At 58.7% G+C, this 22601-nt stretch overlaps 1 protein-coding gene across 5 annotated transcripts in view; it reads right to left on the bottom strand.

Annotated features, from left to right (window-relative positions):
• Positions 1 to 539: 539 nt before the first annotated feature.
• Positions 540 to 22601, bottom strand: part of SLC12A7 (solute carrier family 12 member 7) — an 81360-nt gene continuing 59298 nt past the window's right edge. For 3 of the 5 annotated variants that reach the window (XM_070411977.1, XM_070411982.1, XM_070411978.1), the window contains exons 6-25: positions 21341 to 21471; positions 20815 to 21056; positions 19828 to 20039; positions 18454 to 18621; positions 17528 to 17626; positions 16833 to 16890; positions 16078 to 16252; positions 14606 to 14724; positions 14122 to 14220; positions 13435 to 13554; positions 12463 to 12567; positions 11220 to 11388; positions 9108 to 9303; positions 8569 to 8738; positions 8241 to 8372; positions 7394 to 7501; positions 6822 to 7000; positions 6157 to 6171; positions 3126 to 3259; positions 540 to 2224 (exon numbers count right to left, since the gene is read on the bottom strand). In XM_070411977.1, the coding sequence (XP_070268078.1) occupies positions 2133 to 2224; positions 3126 to 3259; positions 6157 to 6171; positions 6822 to 7000; positions 7394 to 7501; positions 8241 to 8372; positions 8569 to 8738; positions 9108 to 9303; positions 11220 to 11388; positions 12463 to 12567; positions 13435 to 13554; positions 14122 to 14220; positions 14606 to 14724; positions 16078 to 16252; positions 16833 to 16890; positions 17528 to 17626; positions 18454 to 18621; positions 19828 to 20039; positions 20815 to 21056; positions 21341 to 21471 (2723 nt within the window). In that variant the 3' untranslated portion in view covers positions 540 to 2132. The remainder of the gene's footprint in view (positions 2225 to 3125; positions 3260 to 6156; positions 6172 to 6821; positions 7001 to 7393; positions 7502 to 8240; positions 8373 to 8568; positions 8739 to 9107; positions 9304 to 11219; positions 11389 to 12462; positions 12568 to 13434; positions 13555 to 14121; positions 14221 to 14605; positions 14725 to 16077; positions 16253 to 16832; positions 16891 to 17527; positions 17627 to 18453; positions 18622 to 19827; positions 20040 to 20814; positions 21057 to 21340; positions 21472 to 22601) is intronic. The other 2 variants (XM_070411979.1, XM_070411980.1) reach the window with 1 other exon arrangement.

Below are 22601 nucleotides of genomic sequence, written 5' to 3'. Positions count from 1 at the left end.
CCACCATCCCACAGTTCATGTAAGTGGGATCATCCGTGACCTGAGGCTGGCTTCTGCCACGCAGCTCATCCGTGGGGTAGCACACGTCAGAGCGCCGTTCCCTTTAACGACTGGATCAGATGCCAGTGAATACGTTTGTTTTGTTTAGTCACTTGTCCACGGATGGGTATGTGGGCTGTTCCGTTTTGGCTGGTGTGACCAGTGCACACAAGTGTCTGTGGACACACATCCCTCTGGGCTATACACTCAGGAGCAGGTCACGGTGACTGTTTAACAATTTTAGGAGCTTCAGCAGTTTCTCCAGCAGCCACACCTCACACCACCTGGCAGTTTTCCTGTCCCTTTGGCTCCCCTCCCTCCTGGTGGGTATGACGTGGTCTGGCTGTGATCCTGTGTTAGAATAAGGGGTCCCCCTGGTCACAGGTTTTACTTGCTGATTCTATCCTGACAGAAATGTCAGCAAACTCCTCCAAGGGAAGGGAGGCGTGGGAGCATCGTCTGCAATTATCTAATTTTTATGCCGAATGAGACACATGAGATTCTTCAACATAGATTTTATTCTACTAACGAAAACCATACAAAGACAAGGAGCCTGTAAAAAGAACAAAATCCACTTGAACTGGCTGCGGTTACAGTTACACAAAGCTCAGAGTGGGGAGGCTGGGTGGTGCTCACAGACCGAGGACAGGCGGGTGGGACGTCTGTGAGTGAGATGGTTTCGCTTAACTCAATGCTGAACCAGGACGGTCCAAGTCTGAACCCCACCCCTACCCCCCGCCGGCTGCAGCTACTTGGCACACATTCTGGCCAGTGGCCACTCGGATGGCAATGCTGGCCCTCTAGGCTGCCCGATGGCTCCACAGAACCATCTAGAAATGCACGCTTAGTCTTTGCCCCGACGTGAAATCCAGGCCCATGTCCATTTTCTTGGGACCCCATGGAAGCCTGAGAGAGCCAAGGACGTGGTCCTTCGGGCCTTTCATAGAACAACCTCTTGGGACCACGCAGCATTGAAATGCCCAGGTGTTTAAAGAAATAAATAAGCCACATGGGGAGTGAGGCACAAATTACTGCAGCATCTACAGTGCACGTGTTCACGACCACAAGCAGAAAGACCACAAGGTAAAGTGCGAAGTCCACGGATCGCTAAAAGGTACCGCGTCAGTGCCCTAAACACAGCTGTCGCCACCCCTCCATGCGGTGGAGGGACCAGGCTGCAGCCGGACAACTCAGTGCATGTGCCCTTCCCGCCCCAGGACCCCCACAGCCTCGGCAGGTACCCCTCCCCGAGCCCGAGGGGGAACATGGAGGCCACAGGAGCAAGTGTGTCAGACGCTGAACTGTGTGGTGTGCTCACGGTTCTGAAGGTGTGAACACTCGGCTTTTACAGTTTCCGTGTCTCAGAAATGTGCCCACAGGGCCGGGCCGCCAGTGCTTCTGAGAGGCTGAAGTTCCCAGCAGCGCACACCTGGGCTCAGAGGGCTCAGAGGGGTGCTTTCCCTCAGAGGTTCCTGGGGCACAAGCCCAGCTGGACAACCCACCTCATGTTCCCACACAACCAACGAGACGGGCACCTGACCAATGCCACCAGCAGAGCCAGGGATGTGGGCATGGGCGGCTGGCCTCCCTGCCTTACATATGGAAACAGACAAGGACATCCAACAGAACAGACAGATCAGGGGCTGCTGGAGAACCTGTACTGAGCCCTTAGCCACAGGCTGACCTTTCGCCTTCATACACGGACCCTAATGGCCCCAGGGTCAACTTCAGACCAAGTGTGGCTTCTTATGAATGTCCTGGATGGGGGAGAACTGAAATGTGACGCAGCCCCAGCCCGGGCGGGATGGCCAGGAGAATGAATTCTAGAATCCAGAGGCTCGGTGCATGGCCCTCCCCAGAGGGGCAGCCCGGCCCCAGGCACTCGGAGCCTCCCTCAGGAGCACCCGGAGCACCACGGGCATCTCATCTCCCCTCAGCCTCGAGGAAACCTTTCCAGTCATGCGCTGGCTCCCAGCTGGCACAGGAGAGCCCGATGGTATTCTAGAAACTTCTGTAGGAAGCCACGCTGGCAGGTCAGGCTGTGGTCTGTGCTGGACACAACCCCTGTGCCTGCCCAGCGAGCTTCCGGAGCGTTAGGAGTAGATGGTGATCACCTCCCGGCCACTGCCCCGGACCAGGAGCACCCTGTTCAGCCCCTCGGTCAGGACCTCGAGGAACTCCATATCTGGGGTGGACGGAGTTAAGGCCATAGCTGATCCCATGGGACACGTAGCCTAAAGCGTGAGAAGAGTGACTTACTCAGGGTCCTCTGTTGTTAGGATTCGGTCTGAGAAAGAGGGTGGGGACAGAGTTAGGGAAAGCTGGGGGGGTGGGGGTGGGAAAGAGACCCAGGGCAGGCAGGGGTCCCAGGAATGCAGCTGGAGGCGCTGACTCCACCCAACAAGAGGCCTCCACTGACACAGGTGGTCTAACTGGGAACCTAGAGGAGACCCCTGCCCTCCCCGGGGGCTCTGGGTGCAGACCCACCAGGAGGGATGTGCCTGACAGCTGTGTCCACTGTCCACCAAGACACCCAGAGAGACCGGGACATGCTGGTCACCAGGACATAAACCCCTAACTGGTCAGCGAGAAGCTTGAACCTGAGAGCCAAGCTGCGGACTCCTCCTGCTCACCTCTTCCCCTGCACCCCCAGGGGAGGGCGGGGGATGGTCCCAGGCCACATCCCTAGGCAGCCTGCAGCCTGTGGCAGCTGACACCCATCTAGAGGCTAACAGACCAGTTTGGGGCAGGGCTGACCTGTGACCTCTGAGGTCACAACCTCCCACTCTGTGGCTGGCACACCCCGATCAACTATGTGGGGTCAAGGGGCCCATGTGGGGACACAGGGCTCAATGGATAGAAGGGTGTTTAAGGGGCAGCAAGGTGCCAAGGGGGCTCAGAGCTGAGCCTGGGCAGAGCCTGTGAACCCGTCACCCAGGCCTGGTCCGTCCCAGAGATGGAGTAACACACAGGTGCCCGACAGGCCTCAGGCAAACACCAGGACAGGAGCCTGCCAGGCGGGTGCTCGGAGCCCAGAGCCCACCCCACCTGCCCCCTGCCCCAAGATGGCATCTGGGAAAGGATACAGTTCTCATCCCCCTGCCGGTTTTTGGGGGGCCCCGGCATGTTCAGCAGGACCAGCTGGGCATCCTGGGACTTATTCAGGACGACGCCGTTGAGCTTCACAGCCGTGTGCATCCTCCTGACGTTGGACTGGTTCCTGCAAAAGGAAAGCGGTCACTCTGCACCCCCCGCCCACGATGCTGGGCACCAGGCCAGGTCTGAACCCCCACCTGCCCCACTTCGCTCGCATTAGAAAGGGCCGAGTGGAAACAAATCCGATTCACACGGACTCACAGCCCTGAGGCCGCATGGGCGGCGAGTCCACGGGCAGAGGACCCTTTTGGGGATAGAGGGCAGGGAGGGGGATTTACTCAGCAACCAGAAGGCTTTGGCCTCCCGACACTTCAGACTGAGGCTCACTAAAGCTGCTGAGCGTCTAGTTTACAAGCAGCTGTCCACACAGGCAGAAACAAATGCTTTGGGGGAGCTAGCTGTCTGGGCGCAGAAAAGCGCTCGCACATCCAGGGGCTCTGAACTGTGTCCATTGGAATCCCTGGCGTGGCGGCCAAACCTTGCTTTCAACACGACCCTGAGGTGAGTTTGCTAAACCCAGTGCACACGCCAACCTCTCTCGCATCCTGACACAGGCTGGGGTCCGAGGAGCCCAGAGGTAGAGGGGAAGAAGCCAGGCCCCCGCACCTGGCTCCCACCCCCACTACAGTCTGAAGTCCGGTACCAGTGCCTGAGATCCTGGCCAAGGATGCGGCCACTATGAGGTCCAACCTGCTCTGGGTCCTCCTGGGCGCTGCCGCTTTTGGCTCTGTCTGAAGGACAAGAGCTTCCAACGCTCCATGACCCTGTGTCGCGGGGCCTCACTCACTACCCAGTTCTCCACACTCCACACATCTAGGGAGACTGCAGACCACACCCTCCGGCTCGCCAGGCACTCAGGCCCCCACAGGGCCCCACGGGTCCCCAGCCAGGTGGCCAAGGGTCCCCTCTCTAAGGGATTGCTCCAATGAGCACTCAGGAGCAGCGGTCTTCGGAGCCCGCCCACCTCAAAGCATTTGCATCTTCCTGTGCTGGACAGTTCTGGGGTCACACACGGGGGATCCGTGGCCAGCCTCAGGACATCCAGTCTGGCTGCAGCCATTCTACAAAGGGCACTGTGCCCGGGACACGAGAGGGACGGCGGGCAGACAGACAGACAGACAGAGGCCGCACACGAGGGGTCGGGAAAAGGCCTGCAGGACAAAGGCCCAGGCTGTACTCTTTGATCAACTCAACCCTTCAACCCAATAAACCTGATTATAACCACCAATTATTACCAGCAGGAAAACAGGGACACAGACCCTTTATTTTCTCCCTCCAATTCCATCTGATAAAATTAGAGATCGGGTCTCTGTCCGAGGCACAACCGGGACCTCTCATCACAACAACCATGAATTAGGTGCCCGGAGAGACCACAATTACCAGTGTGCTTGGGGAGGGCTGCAATTCCAGAAACGCATGTGTGAGGTATGAAAGGGTCTCTTAGGGCTGAGAGTTTGAAAGCACATATAATCTTAAAATCAGAGGTTTGGGTCTGGAAGGACCTGTGGCTCCAGAACAAAGTGACCCCGGTGCAGGTCCAAGGCCCAAACAGGGAGAGGGCGGCCCTCACATCCCCAGAAGCTAAGAGTCTGCGGAGTCCACAAAGTCGGAAAGGTATCAGAGACGCCAACTCTGCCAGAGGGAGAAGAGCTTTCGAAACAGGGTTTCAGAGGCTGGGAATTAAGTCCAGGGTGGGGGTAGGTGGGGGGGACAGGGGTGGTTAGTCGAATGGCGATTCTGGTCCCTGGTGGCGACAAGGCGAGGACTGAAGAAACGCTGAAAAAACACGTGCTGCACACCCCGGAGAGCCAGCAAACCACCCCGAAGTGCACATGCCCTGGGGACACCACCGTAAGGCGCGCACATGTCAGGGTGGGCTGACCTCCCACCTTCCGAAGCTTCTCCCAGCCTAACCATGAGGAGTGTGGCCCTGGAGGAACCGACACCCACAGGCTCAGTTCTGCCCAGGACGCGGCCTCTTCCTGGTTCATTCTCTTCTGAGCCCCCCCGCTTGGGGGTCCATTCTGACCCCTGCTCCAGGCAGGGGTTGGGGGTTCGGGTGCATGGAGCCTGTCCTGAGCCCACGGGTGCCGCACAGGGGTCTCAGCAGGCCCAGGGTGCCACAGCGCTTTAGGGAGGAACCCTATCCTGTGTCTACCTGTTTGTTTGTTTATTTGTTTGTTTGTTTAATTTATAGACTTTGCGGGGGGGGGGGGGGGGGATTTTAATGGACCAACACTGTTACCTAATTCACTCAGGTTTAGGGGTCAAAAAAGGAAGTGGAGCCACCAAGACCCCAGAGTTTGCTGTGAACACTGTCTTGGACTGGGCCACCGCAGGAGAATACAGCCCAACAGCTCCTGGGGCAGCCAGGGAACGGGGGACACACAGAAAAAGAGGGACGGACAGATGGACCAACAGCAGCTTCAGGGGGCCCTCCCTCCCCGCTGGCCAGCCTGGCCCCGGCCCCCTGTCTGTGGGACTAAGTCCTGCCCTGACCGTACAGAGAATTCATCCACATCCCTTTTCACACAGACGTTAGAGAGCAGCAGCTTCCCACAGGGTGAAAAGGCATAGGATGTGGGGGGCACAGGAAATCCTGTCCCCGCAGAGCTGAGGTTTGGTATCTGAGTGCCTTGATCCAGGGATGTGGATGAATCAACTAACAGCTACCAAGACACATGCTTCCGCTCGGAGCCGGCTCAGGACCAACCGGCCCAGATCTCTGTGCTTCTGCGGAATTCAGAGAATGAATGTCAGGAATGTGCCATGAGCCGCTCTGAATGGAGAAGAGCAATTAGACAGGAAATAACGGAAAGCTACAGCAGCGGTGAGCAAGCTCCGCCTGCACACAGACACGCACGCACACACAGCACGCACACACGGGTTACTTGGGGTATGTGGGTCAGGCATGCGAAGCAAGCAGGCTAACAGATACCCTAAACCAGGTGAGTGACTTACAGGTTTCCCCATTCTCTACATGGAAGAGAAAACAGAGAGAATATGTTACTTCAGCAGTGATCACCGTATACACTTTTAAACAACTGTAGGCTCATCCCAGGCTGCTCTTTCCTGGCCTACCTTGGTCTTCTCTGCGAGGGTCCTAGAAAGCCTGCAGGCCCTTCCCAACCACCCGCGCTTTAGGTCTAGCCCTCCGCTAACGACCCCAGGGAGGCACTGCTCTGCCCTCCAATCCGGGACACAGGGGCTGTGTGACTATGACGCAACCCAGACCCGTTCCTGGGGCCCAGCCACACTGTGTCCTCCACGGGCACCTCTGCCAGCCCTGGTGGTTCTCAGCTCAACACCACAGGCAGGAGCCAAGGCAGGGGGACAGGTCTCTGTCCCTGACAGGCACCTGCATCATCACCAGGTCCAAGCTGGGAGTTCTGACCCGTCCAGGAGCCCTCACTTCTAGCTGCTGTAAGATTCACCAAGAACAGTCAGTAGCCCCACGACTGACTCACTGCCCGGGCCCAGCCACCCAGCCCCGAGAGGACACTGCGGCCCCTGGGCTGCTTCCCTGCCCTCCAGGCCTGCCAGCCTTCAGCTGTGTGCCCGCTGCCCGGTCACAGGCAACACAGGGAGGTAGGACCTGCCACCCGGGCCCCCAGGTTGCCACTCACGGCTTCAGGCTGAAGAGGTCTTTGAACCCGGACATGTTGGTCTCTTTGTTCTTCAACTTCTCGGCGATCAGCTTCTCCTTCGTCCAGGTCATCTGCACTTTGTCAGGCGTGGAAGGGGCTCGGGTCCTGGTGGCCACCACAGAATGGGATGCGGTGTTCCGGTCATGAATTAGCTGAGCCTGGAGGGAGGGCAGGGTCAGCAACAGGACTCACCACAGCAGGTCTCCAAACCTCCCGGGGAAGAGTGAGCATGGAAGGGAGGAGCCGCTGGCCCACGGAACCAAAGTTTGTGCCCAAATGAAACCAGAGAACCCCCGGACGGCCTCCCAGCTGGGGTCCTAGTGATGCCCCCACTCCCACCAGTCCACCCTCCCCCTGGGCTTCCAGGCCAAATTCATCACTTCCTTCTCCTCCTTCACCGTCTCCTCCTGCCCCAGCTTGGAAAGCTGGCTCAAAGTGACCGCAAAGACCCTGGTCCCCACAGCCCGGGGGCGGTCTGGAGGAACAATGGGTCCTGCACCTGCACCCATGTGACTGGCCACCTCTACTGAGGGTTCCGGGCCCACACACACCTCCCTCTCCCGCTCCGTCTTGGACAGCTGCATCTGCTTCAGCATCTGGCTCCTCTGCTCCATGACCAGCGTCTTCTCATAGGTGAAGGCGGAGATGTCGTTCTCAACCTAGAACACCCCAGGACACAGCAAACTCAGTGTGTACAGAACGCGATGCTCTTACCAGAGATCACCGCTTCAGGTGGAGCAGGCACTGAAACAACAGGTGGCCCGGCCCCTCCCTCTGTGGCTCAGAGCCCCCAGCCCAGTAAGGGTGAGTGTGTGTGCACGTGTGAGTGCATGTAAGTGTGATCCCGTGTGTGGGTAAGCATGTGCGTGTGGGTGTACATGTGCGAGTGAGTGTGTGAGCATATATGTGAATCAGCATGAGTGTGAGTAAGCACATCTGTGGGTGAGCATGTGCACAAGTATGTATAAGTGTGTGTGTGTGTGTGTGTGCACGGACATGATGCTGGTGAACGTGAGCATGTGAGGAAGAGTATGAGACTGTGTAAGCGCCTGTGTGTGTGAACAGCCCTCACAGTTCTCTGTCTTCATCACCTGGGACAGGTAAAATGTCACATTCCCCTGACAGGACAAACTAGAGAAGGCAGGCCACCTCTGGGAGTCTTCCTCTCACACAAAACTCAGCCCACCCATGGGGAAAACATCAGGCAAACCTAACCTGGGGGACAGTTTACAAAGCACCCGAGTCCCTCTAACTGCCATGGTCGCAAAGGAAAAGAGAGAGAAACTGTCACATCCCAGAGGAGGGCGTGCAGCGCGGGGCCCTGAAACAGAAAAGGGCCTGGGGAACTTGAACAAAACAGCACAGCCAGCAGCCCCGCCACCGAGCCCAGGCCCTCACCATCTCCACCACCTCCACCTCCGCGCTGATCCGGAGGTGGTACAGGAACGTCTGCAGGTCCTTCTTCATCTGGATGCTGTTGTCGTCCACCTGCGCGACCGTGAAGATGCGCATCCGGCACTTCCTCCACACCTGGGGGGACGGACATCCGCACTCAGGGCAGCTTCTGGCACATTGGCCCCACTGCCCACCTCGGGGGACACAGGCCACCCAGTCTCCCACCTCATGTGACTCCCCCTGGCACTCTCCGACAGTGTAACCCCCACCCCACCAATGAATGGCCCCTGACCTCCCACCTGTGAGCCACCCACGTGACCCCCGCTCCCACCTTGTGCTGCCGCAGCAGGAAGGGCAGCAGCATGAGCAGGCCCCCGTCGTGTACGATCCACCACACGTCAATGTGCCCATCGCTGAAGCGTTCCTGGTTTTGCGGAAACAGGTCCACGTTTTTGGCCACTAGCAGGGCCTGCTGCGCTGCCGTGGTGTCGCGAACAGTGTCTGTGGAGAGGCAGGACACGGGTCAGCAGGGCCTCAGCAGTACTGCACACGCCATGGAGATGCTGGGCACCAGCCAGCGCAGGAGGCAGCCACAGGGTCCCCACGAAGCCCCCACCTGGGGCGGCTCCAAAGGCAGCGCTTGCTCCATCAGCAGCTCGGCAACTGGCACAGGGGTGTGGGCGGCCAAGCCAGGTACCTCCCCAGGGACGGCCAACTGGGGGGCATAGTTGGGAGAAAGGGAGAGGGTGGCTCAAAGGGCCATTTGCTTTTCAAATGTTTTCAAGTGAAATAGCACAGCCCGGGGCCCCAACAGGCCTCCGGGGAGCAGGCTGACCCTGACACCCACAGCCTGTGGGAGACGTTACCCACCAACAAAGTTCTTCCAGGAGAAAGGGTTGTCCTCCTCCTTCCAGGACTCGGGCCAGGCCATGAGCACCGTGTTGTGCTTCATGCCCCCCAGGCCAGCCGACTGGATCAGGTGGGACATGCCATCCCGCAGGTTGGAGGACACAACCAGCTGGCAGAAGCCTTTGGTCTTCTCGGCGCCCATCAGGGACCGGATGTTCTGGGGAGAGGCCAGGAGTCAGTGCCATAGTGCCCATGGCGCAGACCGGGCGCCAGCCCACCACCAGGGGCCAGGGCAGCCTGGGTGGACCCCACACCGACATCCCTGCCTCAGGTAAGGCCACAGGCTCGGCGTGGGTGGTGCCTGTGGTACCAAATGCAGGACCTGGCAGATGCTCCGAGGGACCCCCTGCCTGTGTGTGCTTGCGGCTGTGCACGTGGGGGAGAGGGGAGGGATGGTCAGTGCGGGGGAAAAAACTTGAGGTGGTTCTTTCAACATGATCTGTATGTCTCACAAAATGGCTCACTATTTCACTGGAACACGTTGAGCCTGGGGTTAAACACCTGGTTTGTTGAGAACTTCACTAGACCACATCAAAGCTAACCACTCTTCTAAGAAAAAATGTGGTACTTCACAGGCTCAGGATGAAATACCAGGTGCCCCCCAGGTGCCCCGCCGTGTGCAGCTTTTGTCTGCTTGGTCACCAGGCATCTGACCAGCCAGCTCGATATCAGAGGAGGCCCAACTCAGGGACCAACAGCATGTCTTCCATGAAAGCAATGCCAGGGGCAGATGCTGGTCTTCCTGGCCACGCTGAGCAGCCCACAGAGGCCAGGCTCAGGCTTGCGTTAGGCAGAGCCACGAGCCACAGAGACGCACTCCCGGCCCTGAGACCAATGGGACCAACTGCTGGATTTCAAACTCCTCACGTGTCTGCCTCCTAAGATGGGAATGTCTCTCCCAGGTCTGCCCCACGTTGTACTTTGGAACACAGATCACTTGTTTTCTTAAGTCTCGGAGGTCTGTGGACAGAGGAATTCAGCCCAGGATGAACTATACCCAGAGGTGCACCAATACTCAATTAAAATGATGGAGATGAGATTCGGGACCTCTGATAGCCAGATGGGATTCTGGGCTGAACTGATAATGAGCAGAGGCTGGGGAGGGTGTTGGGGTAAGATGAATGTATTCTGCACATAAGACAGATGAGCATTTGGGGGTTCAGAGGACAGACTAGCATGGGTTGGTGGTGGCCCCCAAAAAGATATGCCTGAATCCTAATCTTGAAGACCTGTGAATGTGGCCTTAAACATTCAAAGACCCTGGAAAAAGGGTCTTTGCAGGTAAGAATCCTACGATGAAGAGACCATCCTGCATCACCCAGGTGGCCTTGAATCCAGTGACAAGTGTCCTTATAAGAGACAGAAGAGGAAAGACAGGAACAGAAATGTGAGGAATGTGGCCACAAGCCCAGGGACACCTGGAGCCTCCAGTGGCTGAAGGTGGCAGGAAGGGTCCTCCTCGAAGTCTTGGGAGGGGGTGGGACCCTGCAACAACTTGATTTTGGACTTCCGGCCCGAAGAGAGGGGGGATAAACCTGTGATGTCAGCCCCTCAGGTGTGATGAGTTACAGCCACTGTAGGCAGGACATTCATACAAGGGGCTAGAGTCACTCCCTCCCTTGGCTTTGCTGAGACCTCAGAGCCTCTGAGCAGGCAAACCCAGCAGGACAGGGACCTCCAACGAGGAAGGAAACTGATTGGAGCTGGGCCATCACAAGGGCTCTAGAGAAGTCGGAACATCAGGACCTTTCTGAGGTTTGAGCTCAACAGCCCTGGGCACCGGGCCTGCAGCCTCCTGAGCGTCACCTGCACTGTCTCTTTAAGGTCTCAGAGCAGCGCATGTTGGGGGCATTTCTTAAGCAGGTTTCAGTCCTGCGTGTTTCAAACTCAAAGGCCACTGTCTTTTCTGAGACCAGTGATAGCAAAACACACAACACTGTGCCTGGGGCATCGGCGATGGGAGACCTTCACCTGCAGCCCAGGCAGACACAGCCGGCCCGCACCCTCTCCGCCCCCTGCACAGGCCACCCTGGTCCCACATCCGTCTTCCAGTTCAAGTCTGTGCCCACCCACCTCCTCGGCCTGCTGGGCCTCCACATGCTTGTCCAGGTAGGTCCCCTCCAGCACAGAGCCCACGATGGTGAGGCCCTTGCCAGCCTTGAGCTGCGTGGTGAAGGACAGCAGGCGGGGGTGCTTCACACACTGTTCCGAGTCCAGGTTCAACATCACCAGCACCTGGGGCCTGTGTAGGGATAGCAGTTACCGTGGCAACTCATCACCACACACTCACCGGTGGACATGTTGAGACAGGTAGGACAAGTGAAACAGGTGAACAGACAGGATAGGTGAACAGATAGGATAGGTGGACAGGTGGGACAGGTGAACAGGTGGGACAGGTGAACAGGTGGGACAGGTGAACAGGTGGGACAGGTGGACAGGTGGGACAGGTGAACAGATGGGACAAGTAGACAGGTGGGACAGGTAGACAGGTGGGACAGGTGAACAGGTGGGAGAACAGGTGGGACAGGTGAACAGATGGGACAGGTGGACAGGTGGACAGGTGAACAGGTGGGTCAGGTGGACAAATGGGACAGGTGGACAGGTGGGACAGGTGAACAGGTGGGTCAGGTGGACAGATGGGACAGGTGAACAGGTAGGACAGGTCAACAGGTGGGTCAGGTGGACAGATGGGACAGGTGAATAGGTGGGACAGGTGGACAGGTGAACAGGTGGGTCAGGTGGACAGATGGGACAGGTGAATAGGTGGGACAGGTGAACAGGTGGGTCAGGTGGACAGATGGGACAGGTGAATAGGTGGGACAGGTGGACAGATGGGACAGGTGGACAGATGGGACAGGTGAATAGTCAAATGCTGCCTGGGGCCCCTGAGCCTGAGGCTCCTACTGAAAACCTCAGTGGGCATCTCCTGTCCCTGGCTGTTAACACCTCAGGTAAGTACAGGAGGGGAGACCAAGGGCTTTCAATACAGATTAAATTCCCTCCCCCACTCCCTTCCCAGAAGTGAGAAGAGGGCACAGCCTAGCTGTTGCACGCTGAAGTCCTCCATCCCAGGAGCCCCTAGGAAAGCTCACCACTCCCCACACCCACAGCTCAGGCCCAGCCTAGAGCCAGCACCGCCCTCCAGATGGCTGATCAGACACAAGCTGATCACACCCCTCCCCCTCAACCCCATGGATGGAGGGAAGGCACTCAAAGCTTCTGAGACATGTTCCCTAACAAGAGGAGGACCGGTATCTAAGTCTGCTTTAGAAACAAGTGCTCCATGGGATCAGAGGGCAGGGCCGCCGGCACTCACCTCCAGTTCTTGGTGTGGGGGGTGCCGTGTTCCACACGCAGCAGGGCGTAGCGGGCAGCGTTGAGCGACAGCCCCCTGATACCATCGCCCCACTCCTTCTCAGCCCTGCGGAGGAAGGGGCGGCAATGAAGCCCCCACAGCACACTCAGAAGGTGCCCGCAGGGCAGCGCCCAGAAAGCTGCCTTGGGGTCTCTCTGCACTTCTGTGACGGAGGAGGGGCTAGCAGGCAGGCCAAGAGCAGGAGGGGAAGGACATGGGGAGGGGCACCCTGGCGGGAAGGGGTGGGGGAGGTGAGCCTAGCACCTGTAAGGGACCTCAGATGGGCCAACTGGGGGAACTGCAGGAGAAGGTGCGGCGGGGCTGATGGGCAGGCAGAGACCTGGGCAGAGCTGGCTCCAAAAGATTGGGCTTCACCAGCATGAGCCTCAGACCCTCCTTCCAAACCACAAGAGCTGGGACGGAGCTTCTGGCAGCCGCCCACCTGCCACCTGGCCAGAGGGCCCACCTCCCCGAGAGGCCCCACCCCACCCCGCAGGGACCAGGGCGGCTGGGGAACCGCCCAGTGAGGAACTACAGGCTCTGAGATGCAGGTAACCTTCGGGCACTATGGTTGCCCTCGGCTTTGTTTTTTATTGACGGTGTGGTTTTTGGAAATGTTGAAACCTGTCAGACGTCAGTGCTGCCATCCGGTGGATTTTTGTTTCCAAAAAGCACACTAAAACGTGGCGTTTATATATAGACACAGATAAACCTAATGTTGTGTCTCACAACATGGGATCAGTTGAGAACAGCAGACGTGGCAGCTCTCCACCTGTCCACTGATATGACGGCTGCAGCTGAGATCCTGCCCAGGTCCCGCTGCACCCTCCGGTCCAACGCCCCCGCCCCCCTCAGGGAGGCCCCACTCAGAGAACATGCCCCGGTTGGCAGGGACCCTGTGACCGCGGCGGCCGTGTGGCCCGCAGAGCTCACCCTCGGTACTCGATGTACTTGTAGATACAGCCGGCGATGAGCATGGCGAACAGGGCATAGTACCAGGAGCAGATGAACATCAGTGCCAGGCACAGGCTCATACCCAGGAAGGACAGGGTCCTGGGGGAGTATGTGGTCATTCAATGGCCGCAAGTGGGGACCAGAGTCCATGCCCCGGCCCGGACCCCGACCCCCACATCTCACACGCCTCCTGTCCCATGCCCCAAACTAGCATCTGAGCAGCTGCCTCAAAAACAGGACTAGTCCCTTCATGAAAACCTTTCTTTTCGTTACTCCTTCAAAACGGCAGGGATGCCTGGCAGCCAGCTCCTCCATCCTGAGTGGGCCCTGAGGGCTGGAACGGCCTGACGACACTGGTCGCAGCCCTGGCTCTTCAACTGTGCTGAACGCCCACTCGCTCCCCAAGGCTCTCTGCACCCTGATGGGCACGAAACCCAGCACCTGACACTCAGGGAACACAAGACCCAGCAGCCTGGGTCCCACAGTGAAGACAAGGCTGCCCACAGTGGGCGTCCTGGGTGACAAACAGGCACGCCGTCCTCACCAGCCTGGCTGGGCGCTTCCATGAAGGACAACCAGGCCCCGCAGCCTCCGGGCCCGGCAGCAGCTGGCCTGGCAGAAGCACTGTGCACCCTCCCAGCATAGCCTTACAGGCAGTAGTCTTACCAGTGGTAGTATCTGAAGCGTGGGCGCCAATTGGGGGTGCGCAGTAGGGTCTGCACTGCGCATGCCAGGTTCACAAACATGTAGCACATGAGGAAGAACCTGGGGACCAAGAAGCAGCATCAGAGGAGCCGAGCCAGGTCCCACGGTGGTTCAGCATCTGCTCTGTCCTGCGGGAGTCCCTGCCCACCACCTCCCACGAGGCCCTCGTCCCCATCACTGCTCTTCCAGTGCGGGGGTCAGGGGGAGGTTTCCTTGTCCCACTGTCCACATCACTGTCCCTCCTTCGGGTCTCCCTGGCCTCCTCTCATCCACATCACTGCCCCACACCTAATCACCTGGGCCACTGGGCCCATCCCTGTCTGTGGTCCCCTGAGCAGAAGGCCAGCCCTGAGAACAGGGCCTCATGGTCCTACAGTGGCCACAGTGGCGACCACATCCCCACGCCTGGTCCCACATGCCCTTGCCGTGCCCGTGCTCAGCTCACATGGAGAGGATGGGGGCCACGCTGTCCAGGGAAGCGATGAGGATGCCGATCTCACAGATGAGGGCGGTGAGCAGCAGGGCCCACGTGGGCTCCCCGTTGGCCTTCCCATGGCCGAACACCTGCAGGGAGAAGGGCACGTGGGCTGGGGGCCAGGGCCCGATGGCCGCAGGAACGATGCCTGGAGTTGGCTGGTCCAACCCACAGGGCCTCAGAGATGCAACATATGAAGAAGTGGATTTCCATGCCGCAGCCTGCTCCCAGGAAGAAAACCTGACCCCCAGAACTGGTAGGCAGTCAGCAGCTGTGTGCCATCAGACCCAGTATGTTGGACAGGGGTCTCCTGGGATCCTAAGCCCAGCCTCGAGGGGAAAGAATTCTGCAAGGACCTCCCTACAAGGCACCTGGACCTTCACCCACAGCCATGTGGGTGACAGAACCTTCCAGAAGGTCTGCCCCATGCTCAGGGACACCAGGCTTGAGTAGCTCTTCCCACACACTGCCCGCTGCCCAAGATTCTGGGAAAGGAAACTGAGCACACGGCAGAGACACAGAACAAACACAAAATGCAGACCCAGGGGAGCAGTCCCACCAGCCAAGCCTTGCCGGAGGGGGGGGGGGGGGTCCAAGGCGGGGCTCCCCAACACCAGGGCCACCTCCCGACAGTCCAGCACGGTCCCTGGGCCGGCAGTGCACCCTCCACGACCTTGTCTCTCCTGAGCAGACAGACGGAAGCCGTGAAAGGGGAAGAAACCCGAGTCTGCTGGGATTGGTTTCAGGAAACTACGTGAGAACGGCAGACGCTGGGCCACAGCCACACGCTAGCCTCAGATGCTCGATAAGTATGAAGGTCGGTGTGTCCCCAAAATGCGCCTGGTGAGGTCCTGCCCCAGCACCTCAGGACAAGACCATGTTTGGAGCTGAGGTCACTGGGCTGGACCCTGACCCACTCTGACTGGGGCCATTGTAAGAAGAGTAGAACGGACATACACAGGGATGGCCCTGTGAGCACTAAGGGAGAAGGGGCCGTCTGCTCCCCAAGGAGAGGCCTCAGGAGGAAGCCAGAGACACCCTGACCTCGGACTTTGGCCTCCAGCCCGGGAGAGGCTCAGCCTGTGCTGTTTAAGCCCCGCGTGTGCGGCCCTTGTCATGTGGTGCCAGGGCACTAAGTTCCTCCCAGAGGCGTCAGCCCCAACGGGAGGAAGCAGGGGCTCCAGACTCCATGGCCCTCATCGTCACAGTGGGGCAGTCCTGGGCACAAAGTCCCACGGGACACATGCCAACCCCCTGGGAAGAGGCGGCTCCCACAGCCACGCCTGTGAACCGCTCTGCCATCCCAGGGCGGTGAGGGGCTGCCTCTGTTCCTGGCACCCGTGCTCTGGGGCAGAACCTCAGGCACGGGACCCTCCAGACATGCTCCTTCCCAAGGGTCCCGCTCTCGGAAGGGAGCCCCCAACCTGCGGGCAGCCGCTCACCTGGAGGAAGGGGATGATGCCGTCTCGGGCGATGGCCTGCAGCAGACGCGGTGCCCCCGTCAGGCTCTGCAGGCCAGCGCCGCAGGTGGAGAAGAAGGAGCCGATGACGATGACCCAGGGCGAGGGCCAGGCCAGCATGCCGATGACCAAGTTCCCCTGCAGGGCCTCCCCAAACCTGTGGGAGGGGCGGGCGGGGTGCATGTTGAAAACATGAGCTGAAGATTAAACATTTTCCCAGCTGCTGAGTGGGCACAACGGCACTCCCCCCAAGTAAGCGCACGGGCCCTGCTCCCCGAGGGCCCCCCAGGAAGCCATGGCCGGCCCGTCCAGGGTCCATGAGGCCACACTGTCACTCCTGCAAGTGACAGACAGTGGCACGGCCTCACTATCAGGAACCTGAAGCCCTCACACCCGAGGGGCGGATGGACACGCAGCTACAAGAAAGCAGGTTGGTGGGCAACAGCCTGAGGCACTGGCCGCTCTTCCACTGAGCGGTGGTGGGGCCAGCGGGGTTCCCCATGCCTCTCCCAGGATCCCCTGCACCCCCAGCTCTGTCAGGTCTGAGGTGACTCTGTGGTCTCCCAGCAGGAGCAGGATGGAGGCATCAGACCAAACAGAATCTCAACAAAGGGAGCATGGGGGCCCACTGCTCTACACAAGCAGTGTGAAGTCCTGAGTGATCTCCATTTCACAGCTAAAGAAAACCAACTCTGTCCCCAGAAGTTTCTAGAAATTGCACATAAAAACCAACATACTTATCTCGCAAGATCACGCCCTCGATGCAGGCCCCAAAAAGCATGATGCAGGAGAGGTCTATGGCTCATGTCAAGGAAGCAGTGGACACCACGTGCTGGCAGCAGGGCCCTGGTCGCAGACATGCCTGGAGCCACCTGTGCCTGCCCACCCACTCTGGGCACTGCCATGTCCCGTGGCCCTCGGGCACCTTCCTCACTGCTGAGCTCTGGCTCCAGGGAACGGGGCCTCCGGTCAGGGAGGACGTACAGGCCTGCCGTGTGACCACTGCAGGGACACTGGCTCACTTAGAAGGGACACACTGCCATGAGAGGAAAGGCTCCGCCAGCAGCTCCGTGACACAGCGGGTAAAACTGACTAGAGCACATGTGTGTGACCATCACGTGGTACACACGCAGATACGTGTTACTAACATCTGCGGTATATTGCATGTGTTAACATGGCTACTGTCTGTAGTTTACACACAGTGTCACATTCCGTAACCGACTGTGGAGGTGGTGCCAGGTGTCGTGTTTTATTTTCTTGCGTCATATGGGCACCTCTCTAAGGCCCCTCTCTAAGGGACAGGTGTTGTGGCCAGAACTAGCCTACACCAGAGCAGCTCACCCAAGCTGCGGGTGGCACAGCAGCAAGCCTCGGAGGGCGTGACGGACAGCACCTGTGCCTGCGCCCCCCAACTTTACCCCTTTAAGGATACAAATGAAAGATGTGGTCACAATGGCCATGATGGTCCCTGTGGGGATCGACTTCTGGGCGTCCCTGAGGTCCCCCGATCGGTTCGAGCCCGCCATGATGCCTGCAGAGACAGACAGGCAGGCAGAGCTTCAGGATGACGCAGCCGGGGCCTCAGCTAAAGAGATGTGAGCTGAAGACCACACCGGCGTGGAGCCACTGTCCCCAGGCTAGGCCTCCAAGAGCACAGCCCAGACATCACTGTGTGGATGTGGGACGGCTGCTGCGGGCACTTGGGAAAAGGCTCCAAGTGTCCCCACACTCTCCACAGGGACAGCGAGTCCCACCATGAACCAAGTCACAGTCAAGACCAGAGCAAGGCTCAACCCAGACACTTGCCGTTGACACCAAAGCCACAGGCAGCCTCCGGGTGCACCTGGCTCCGACCTCACTTCCCGCTAAGATTGGGTTAATCCAGGTGGCTGGGGTCAGAAACTCCCGGGACAATGATGCCAAATGCTGAATTCCTCATGGAGCCAGGTCTGAATCAAGCATTATAAGAAGGTGACCCTACAGTAACCCGAGGCCTCCTCACATTGACTCCACTCCGGGTTCAGTCCTGCTACTCCGCACATGGGTGTGTCACTGCCTACACCCTCGAGGCTCACTCACTCCATTTGGTACATAGAGTAAAATGGCTCCAACTGGGCTCAAAGAAACGCCAACTGCTGGCAGGTTTGTTGAGCGCCTCATGAGCGTATTCTAGGAGTGACCTGAAGTGACAACGAGCTTAGAGAGGCAGCGCTGGGTGGGTGGCTGGTGCAGACTGCAACTCCTTTTTTGAGCCAAACAAGAAAGAAAACGGGGGGTGGGGGGGAGGGGGGACAGGGTTGGCTACGTTAGAGCTGAGGGAAGAGCCGGCCTGGCCCGCTGGAGTGCCCGCGGCCTCACCGGTCACGGAGGGAAAGTAGATGCCGACCAGCATGGTGAAATAGGTCATGATGTCGGTGAGCACGTAGGGCAGCTTGCTGTTTCTGCTCTCCTCTGGCACCGCTACGGAGGGCGTGCCCTGCTTCTCCACAAACACGCCTTTGTCCGTGTACACACTCCACAGGTTATCTGTGGGGGGAAAGGATGGGTCACAGGACTTTGGAACCTCCCACCAGGGCTCCCGCCGTCGGGAGGCCCAGCAGATGCGCCTGGCATGCTCAAACTTCACACGAGGCATCAAACTCAGAAACGGAGCTCTGAGGACTGTTCACTAATCACTGAATGAACGATTCCGGTCCCACAATCACATCTGCAGAAGATTTCACTTGAACAAGTGTGTCCCTGACACACTGTCTTGGGCTCTGGGGGGAGGTCTCCAAGTGGAGGGTCGGACAGCAATCCCCTCACACAGGTCGCCTCGCTGATGGAGGACCCCTCAGGGGCAGTGATGGCCCCAGCCCCACACACAATTAAGGTGTCACCTTGGGCCCACCTCCTACCTGTGCAAATGCACCCTAAGCAGATCCCAGCTGGCTGGGCTATAGCCTGTAGGCCCCCTCTCCATACAGACCCCCTTTTCCTCCAAAACCCCCTGAAGGGTCCCTGTTGCAGAGCCCATCCCCTCAGGGACCCCTCCCCCTACATGGATCCTGTCCTCCCATAGAGACACCCAACCCCGTAGGTCTCTATGCCTCACTCCCACCTTCCACAGATCCCTGCTCCACCACTACCCTCCTGTGTGACTTGTGACGGCTGCCCCTCCAAGGGTCTTGCTCTGCCGGAACCCAGAAGTCGGGTCTGGGCCACTAGCCAGGGGCCTCTGAGCATCAGGATCCCAGGCTGAGGGATGTGTAGGCGTGTGCAACCCTGACCCATCTCAACGCAGTACAGCCCCCGCCTCCCCGCAACACCCACTGTCATCACAGCCTCAGAGGGACCCGTGCTATCCATCTGCCTCAGGGCAGACAGCTAGGGACCAGTGATCACGGCCTCAGGATTATTCCACTTCCTCGCCCATAAAAAGTCAGGCCTCTCTCCAGGTATGGGGGGAAGGGGGGCAGCCCAATTTCTCATCACAGAGGAACTCGGAGACAGGAAAAACCAGTCCCCACCGGTTAATTACTGCCCTTATTAACAGAGCTGCTATGAAATCCTAAAGCAAAAGGATCCACTTGGAGCCCCTGACCCCTTGGCCTCCACAAGTGGCTGCATCTACGGCCCTGGCAGATCAGCATCGAGGAAGGGGTGGCACAACCAGGGACCAGGCAGCAGCACCGGCTCCCAGGGACTGGGCTTTGGACAACTCAACCCCACTGAGATCTGCTGGGCACTCACCCAGGAAGACGCCGCTGGCCACGCCGGGGATCCCCTGAATCTCCGTGAGGTTGTTCTGGGCAAAGTACTCGTCGCAGATGGCGCTGGGCATGGAGTTGTTGCAGAACAGGCCCCAGAGCGCAGTGGTCACCGTGCCATTGTTGGTGGTGAGGACTTTGGCACAGACGTCAAAGTTGCGTCTCGATAACGTGCGGTTCCCGAGCAGACAGACCCTGAAGCGGGAGTGGGGGTGTGAGGGGACATGCGGGACCTGAAATGACTCCCACCACTTTCTTCAGTGATGGTGGAGGTTTGCAGGGGGCCCTGCTAGTAGCTGCTGATACTCCCCGTTTAGCACGATGAGAACATTGGCATGAGCTGCTGGAAATCAGTGTTTAAGCAGGAGTCCAGTTCTCACGCAGCGTGGGGCTGAGGGACGGTCTGTCCTGGAGTGAATGGGACTATTCCCACCCAGGTGGCTCCCTCCACATGGAGACAGCAAAGTGCAGGGGCCAGGAGAGGGTTGGTACCAGCCCCCTCCCAGCCACCCCCACCCAGGCCAATGGGCAACCTGCTGCCTGAACACCAGCTCACTCACTTGCTCTCTGACCTAGGGCCACTTCCTTGTGACTTAATGTCCTCATTCAAATGGGGGACAAGGGAAGAACCCACTTGAGGGTTTTCATGAGGACCAGGGGAGCAGGCCACAGCCAGGAGATCAGTTTGCCTGCTGTCCTCAGGGACGCCGGCAACCTATACGCCCTTGGTCCTTCACCAAACCTCCCGTCCTGGTCTTGCAGGTAGCTGCTACAAAAGCAGCCCGACTGCTCATCCCCGATGCCAGGGGAAGAAGGTAAGACTGCCAGACACACAGCACCACCACCCCGGGCCCCGCCGTCATGCCATGAATTACAAACCAATGACAAACCAGGAAACACTGCATCCTTACAGGCCTGGCCCAAGCAGAGGACCGAGGACAAGGACCCCGGACAGAAGACTGGGACTCACGGGATGTCTGGCGGGTCGAAGGCGGTCTTGATGACGCCGGCGTAGATGGCAAGGATGGACAGCACCACACAGGCCAGGAACACCAGGGCCAGCTTGTTGACGTATTTGACACCCACAAAGACCACCATGGCCATGAGGGCCAGGGTGCACGTCCCATACACTCGCATGTTGTGCAGCAAGGCCACAGCCTCGCCGTCCGGCGACTGGGCGTGGATGATGGATGCGCCAGGGGAGATGTAGGTCTGTGGGGACAAGACAAGTCAAGAAGGGCAGCCTATCCATCCCTGCCTAGAGGATGGCCACATGGGGAAAGGGACAGGGCCAGGCACGACCTTCCGAAGGGCCCTTCTCTAGGGGGCTTAGCGCTGGCTCCCTCCTTCCCCAAGGGCCCCCACACCACCAGGATGCATCTACAAGGGACCCTCGGATACATAAGGAACAAAAGCTGAGAAGAAAGGCCTGCCAGAAGCTCTGCCCTTGGGGTCGGTGCCAGGCAAGGGGAACCAGCCCCAAACAAAGCACTTACCAGAAAAATCTCAATGGTCCCCAAAATATACATGGCCCCTGCAAAGGTCGTGCCCAGATAGAAGCAGAGGCCCACGGCCCCCCCGAACTCCGGCCCCAGGGCCCGCGATATCATGTAGTACGAGCCGCCAGCTGCAAAAAACATCAAACAGGAAATGGGGCTAAGGACCCACTAGGTACCGTTAAGGACCCACCGGGTACCGTGAATGTGGACTTTGCAGAACACACAGCGGCTCTGGCAGTTGTGACCAAATAGGTCCTGGGGGAAAACAGCCACAAGCAGGGGGCAGAGCCCGTAAACCTGCACATTTTGATGTAAAACCAACACTTCCATCCTCTTAGCTTCTGCCCCAAAAGGCCTGAGAGCCCAGGGCTGCTTAAGCTTCACTTCTGTATCACCCCCAGCATGCAGTGACACCCATGCCCCACAGACCCGTCCCTGGCTATTCTGCCGGACAGCGAGTACACCCTCAGACACTACTGGGAAACCATGGGTGACTCTGGAGAGCCTGAAGGACCCCTCAGGGCATGCCCTTCTCTCTGAAAAGCAAACCTAAATGCCGATCTGCCACTAGAATCATCTCTCCTCGTGAGCGGGTCACACCTCCTCCTCAGCACTGAGTGTTGGTGCCTCCTCCCAGCTGGACGTCAAGTGAAGGGAGACTGGTCCCCATGCCCAGCCGGTAAGCCCATCGGGGCTCATGCTCCATGGCCAGGGGAGGACGGCCAGCAGGATTATGGCCTCTACACAGCTGCTGCTCCTTGTGAAGCCTGGGAAATTCTGGGGGAGGGGCCACTATTCAAGGACTTGGGGTGCAAAACATGCTGGACCTCACTTATAGACACAGGCTGCACAAGCTGCAGGGGCACAAGGTGGCATCGTTTCAGTTCCTTGAATCCAGGCGCCAAATAAACTAGAGGTATCTGTGCCTGCACCTTTGCTCCCGAGAGACAACACGGCCTCAGGTACAAACTGGACGCAGCACTGGCCCCCCTGCCTCCCCTTCTCTGCTGAGCTCACTGCCCTGTGGGCACTGCCTCCTAGGGATGGGAGCTACGCTGCAAAGCGGGGGGGAAACAAACAGCCATGATTTCAGGGCTCAAACACCAGTGAACCTTGCAGACCAGAGCCCCGCCCTCCCGCCCTCAGCCCCCATCACCCAGGCAGCCCCTCCCTTCTTCCTACCCTTCGTCAGACAGCATCAGAGGCAACAAATGAAGCCTGTGGCACGTTAGTTTTGTTGGTTTAAAAAGAGAATGAT

The sequence above is a fragment of the Myotis yumanensis genome, unplaced genomic scaffold, assembly GCF_028538775.1.
Source record: "Myotis yumanensis isolate MYYU_CA2020_CCGP unplaced genomic scaffold, mMyoYum1.0.hap1 SCAF_4, whole genome shotgun sequence".
Classification (NCBI taxonomy): domain Eukaryota; kingdom Metazoa; phylum Chordata; class Mammalia; order Chiroptera; family Vespertilionidae; genus Myotis; species Myotis yumanensis.
Note: the sequence above shows the minus strand (reverse complement) of the source record. Positions and strands in the feature narration are given on the sequence as shown.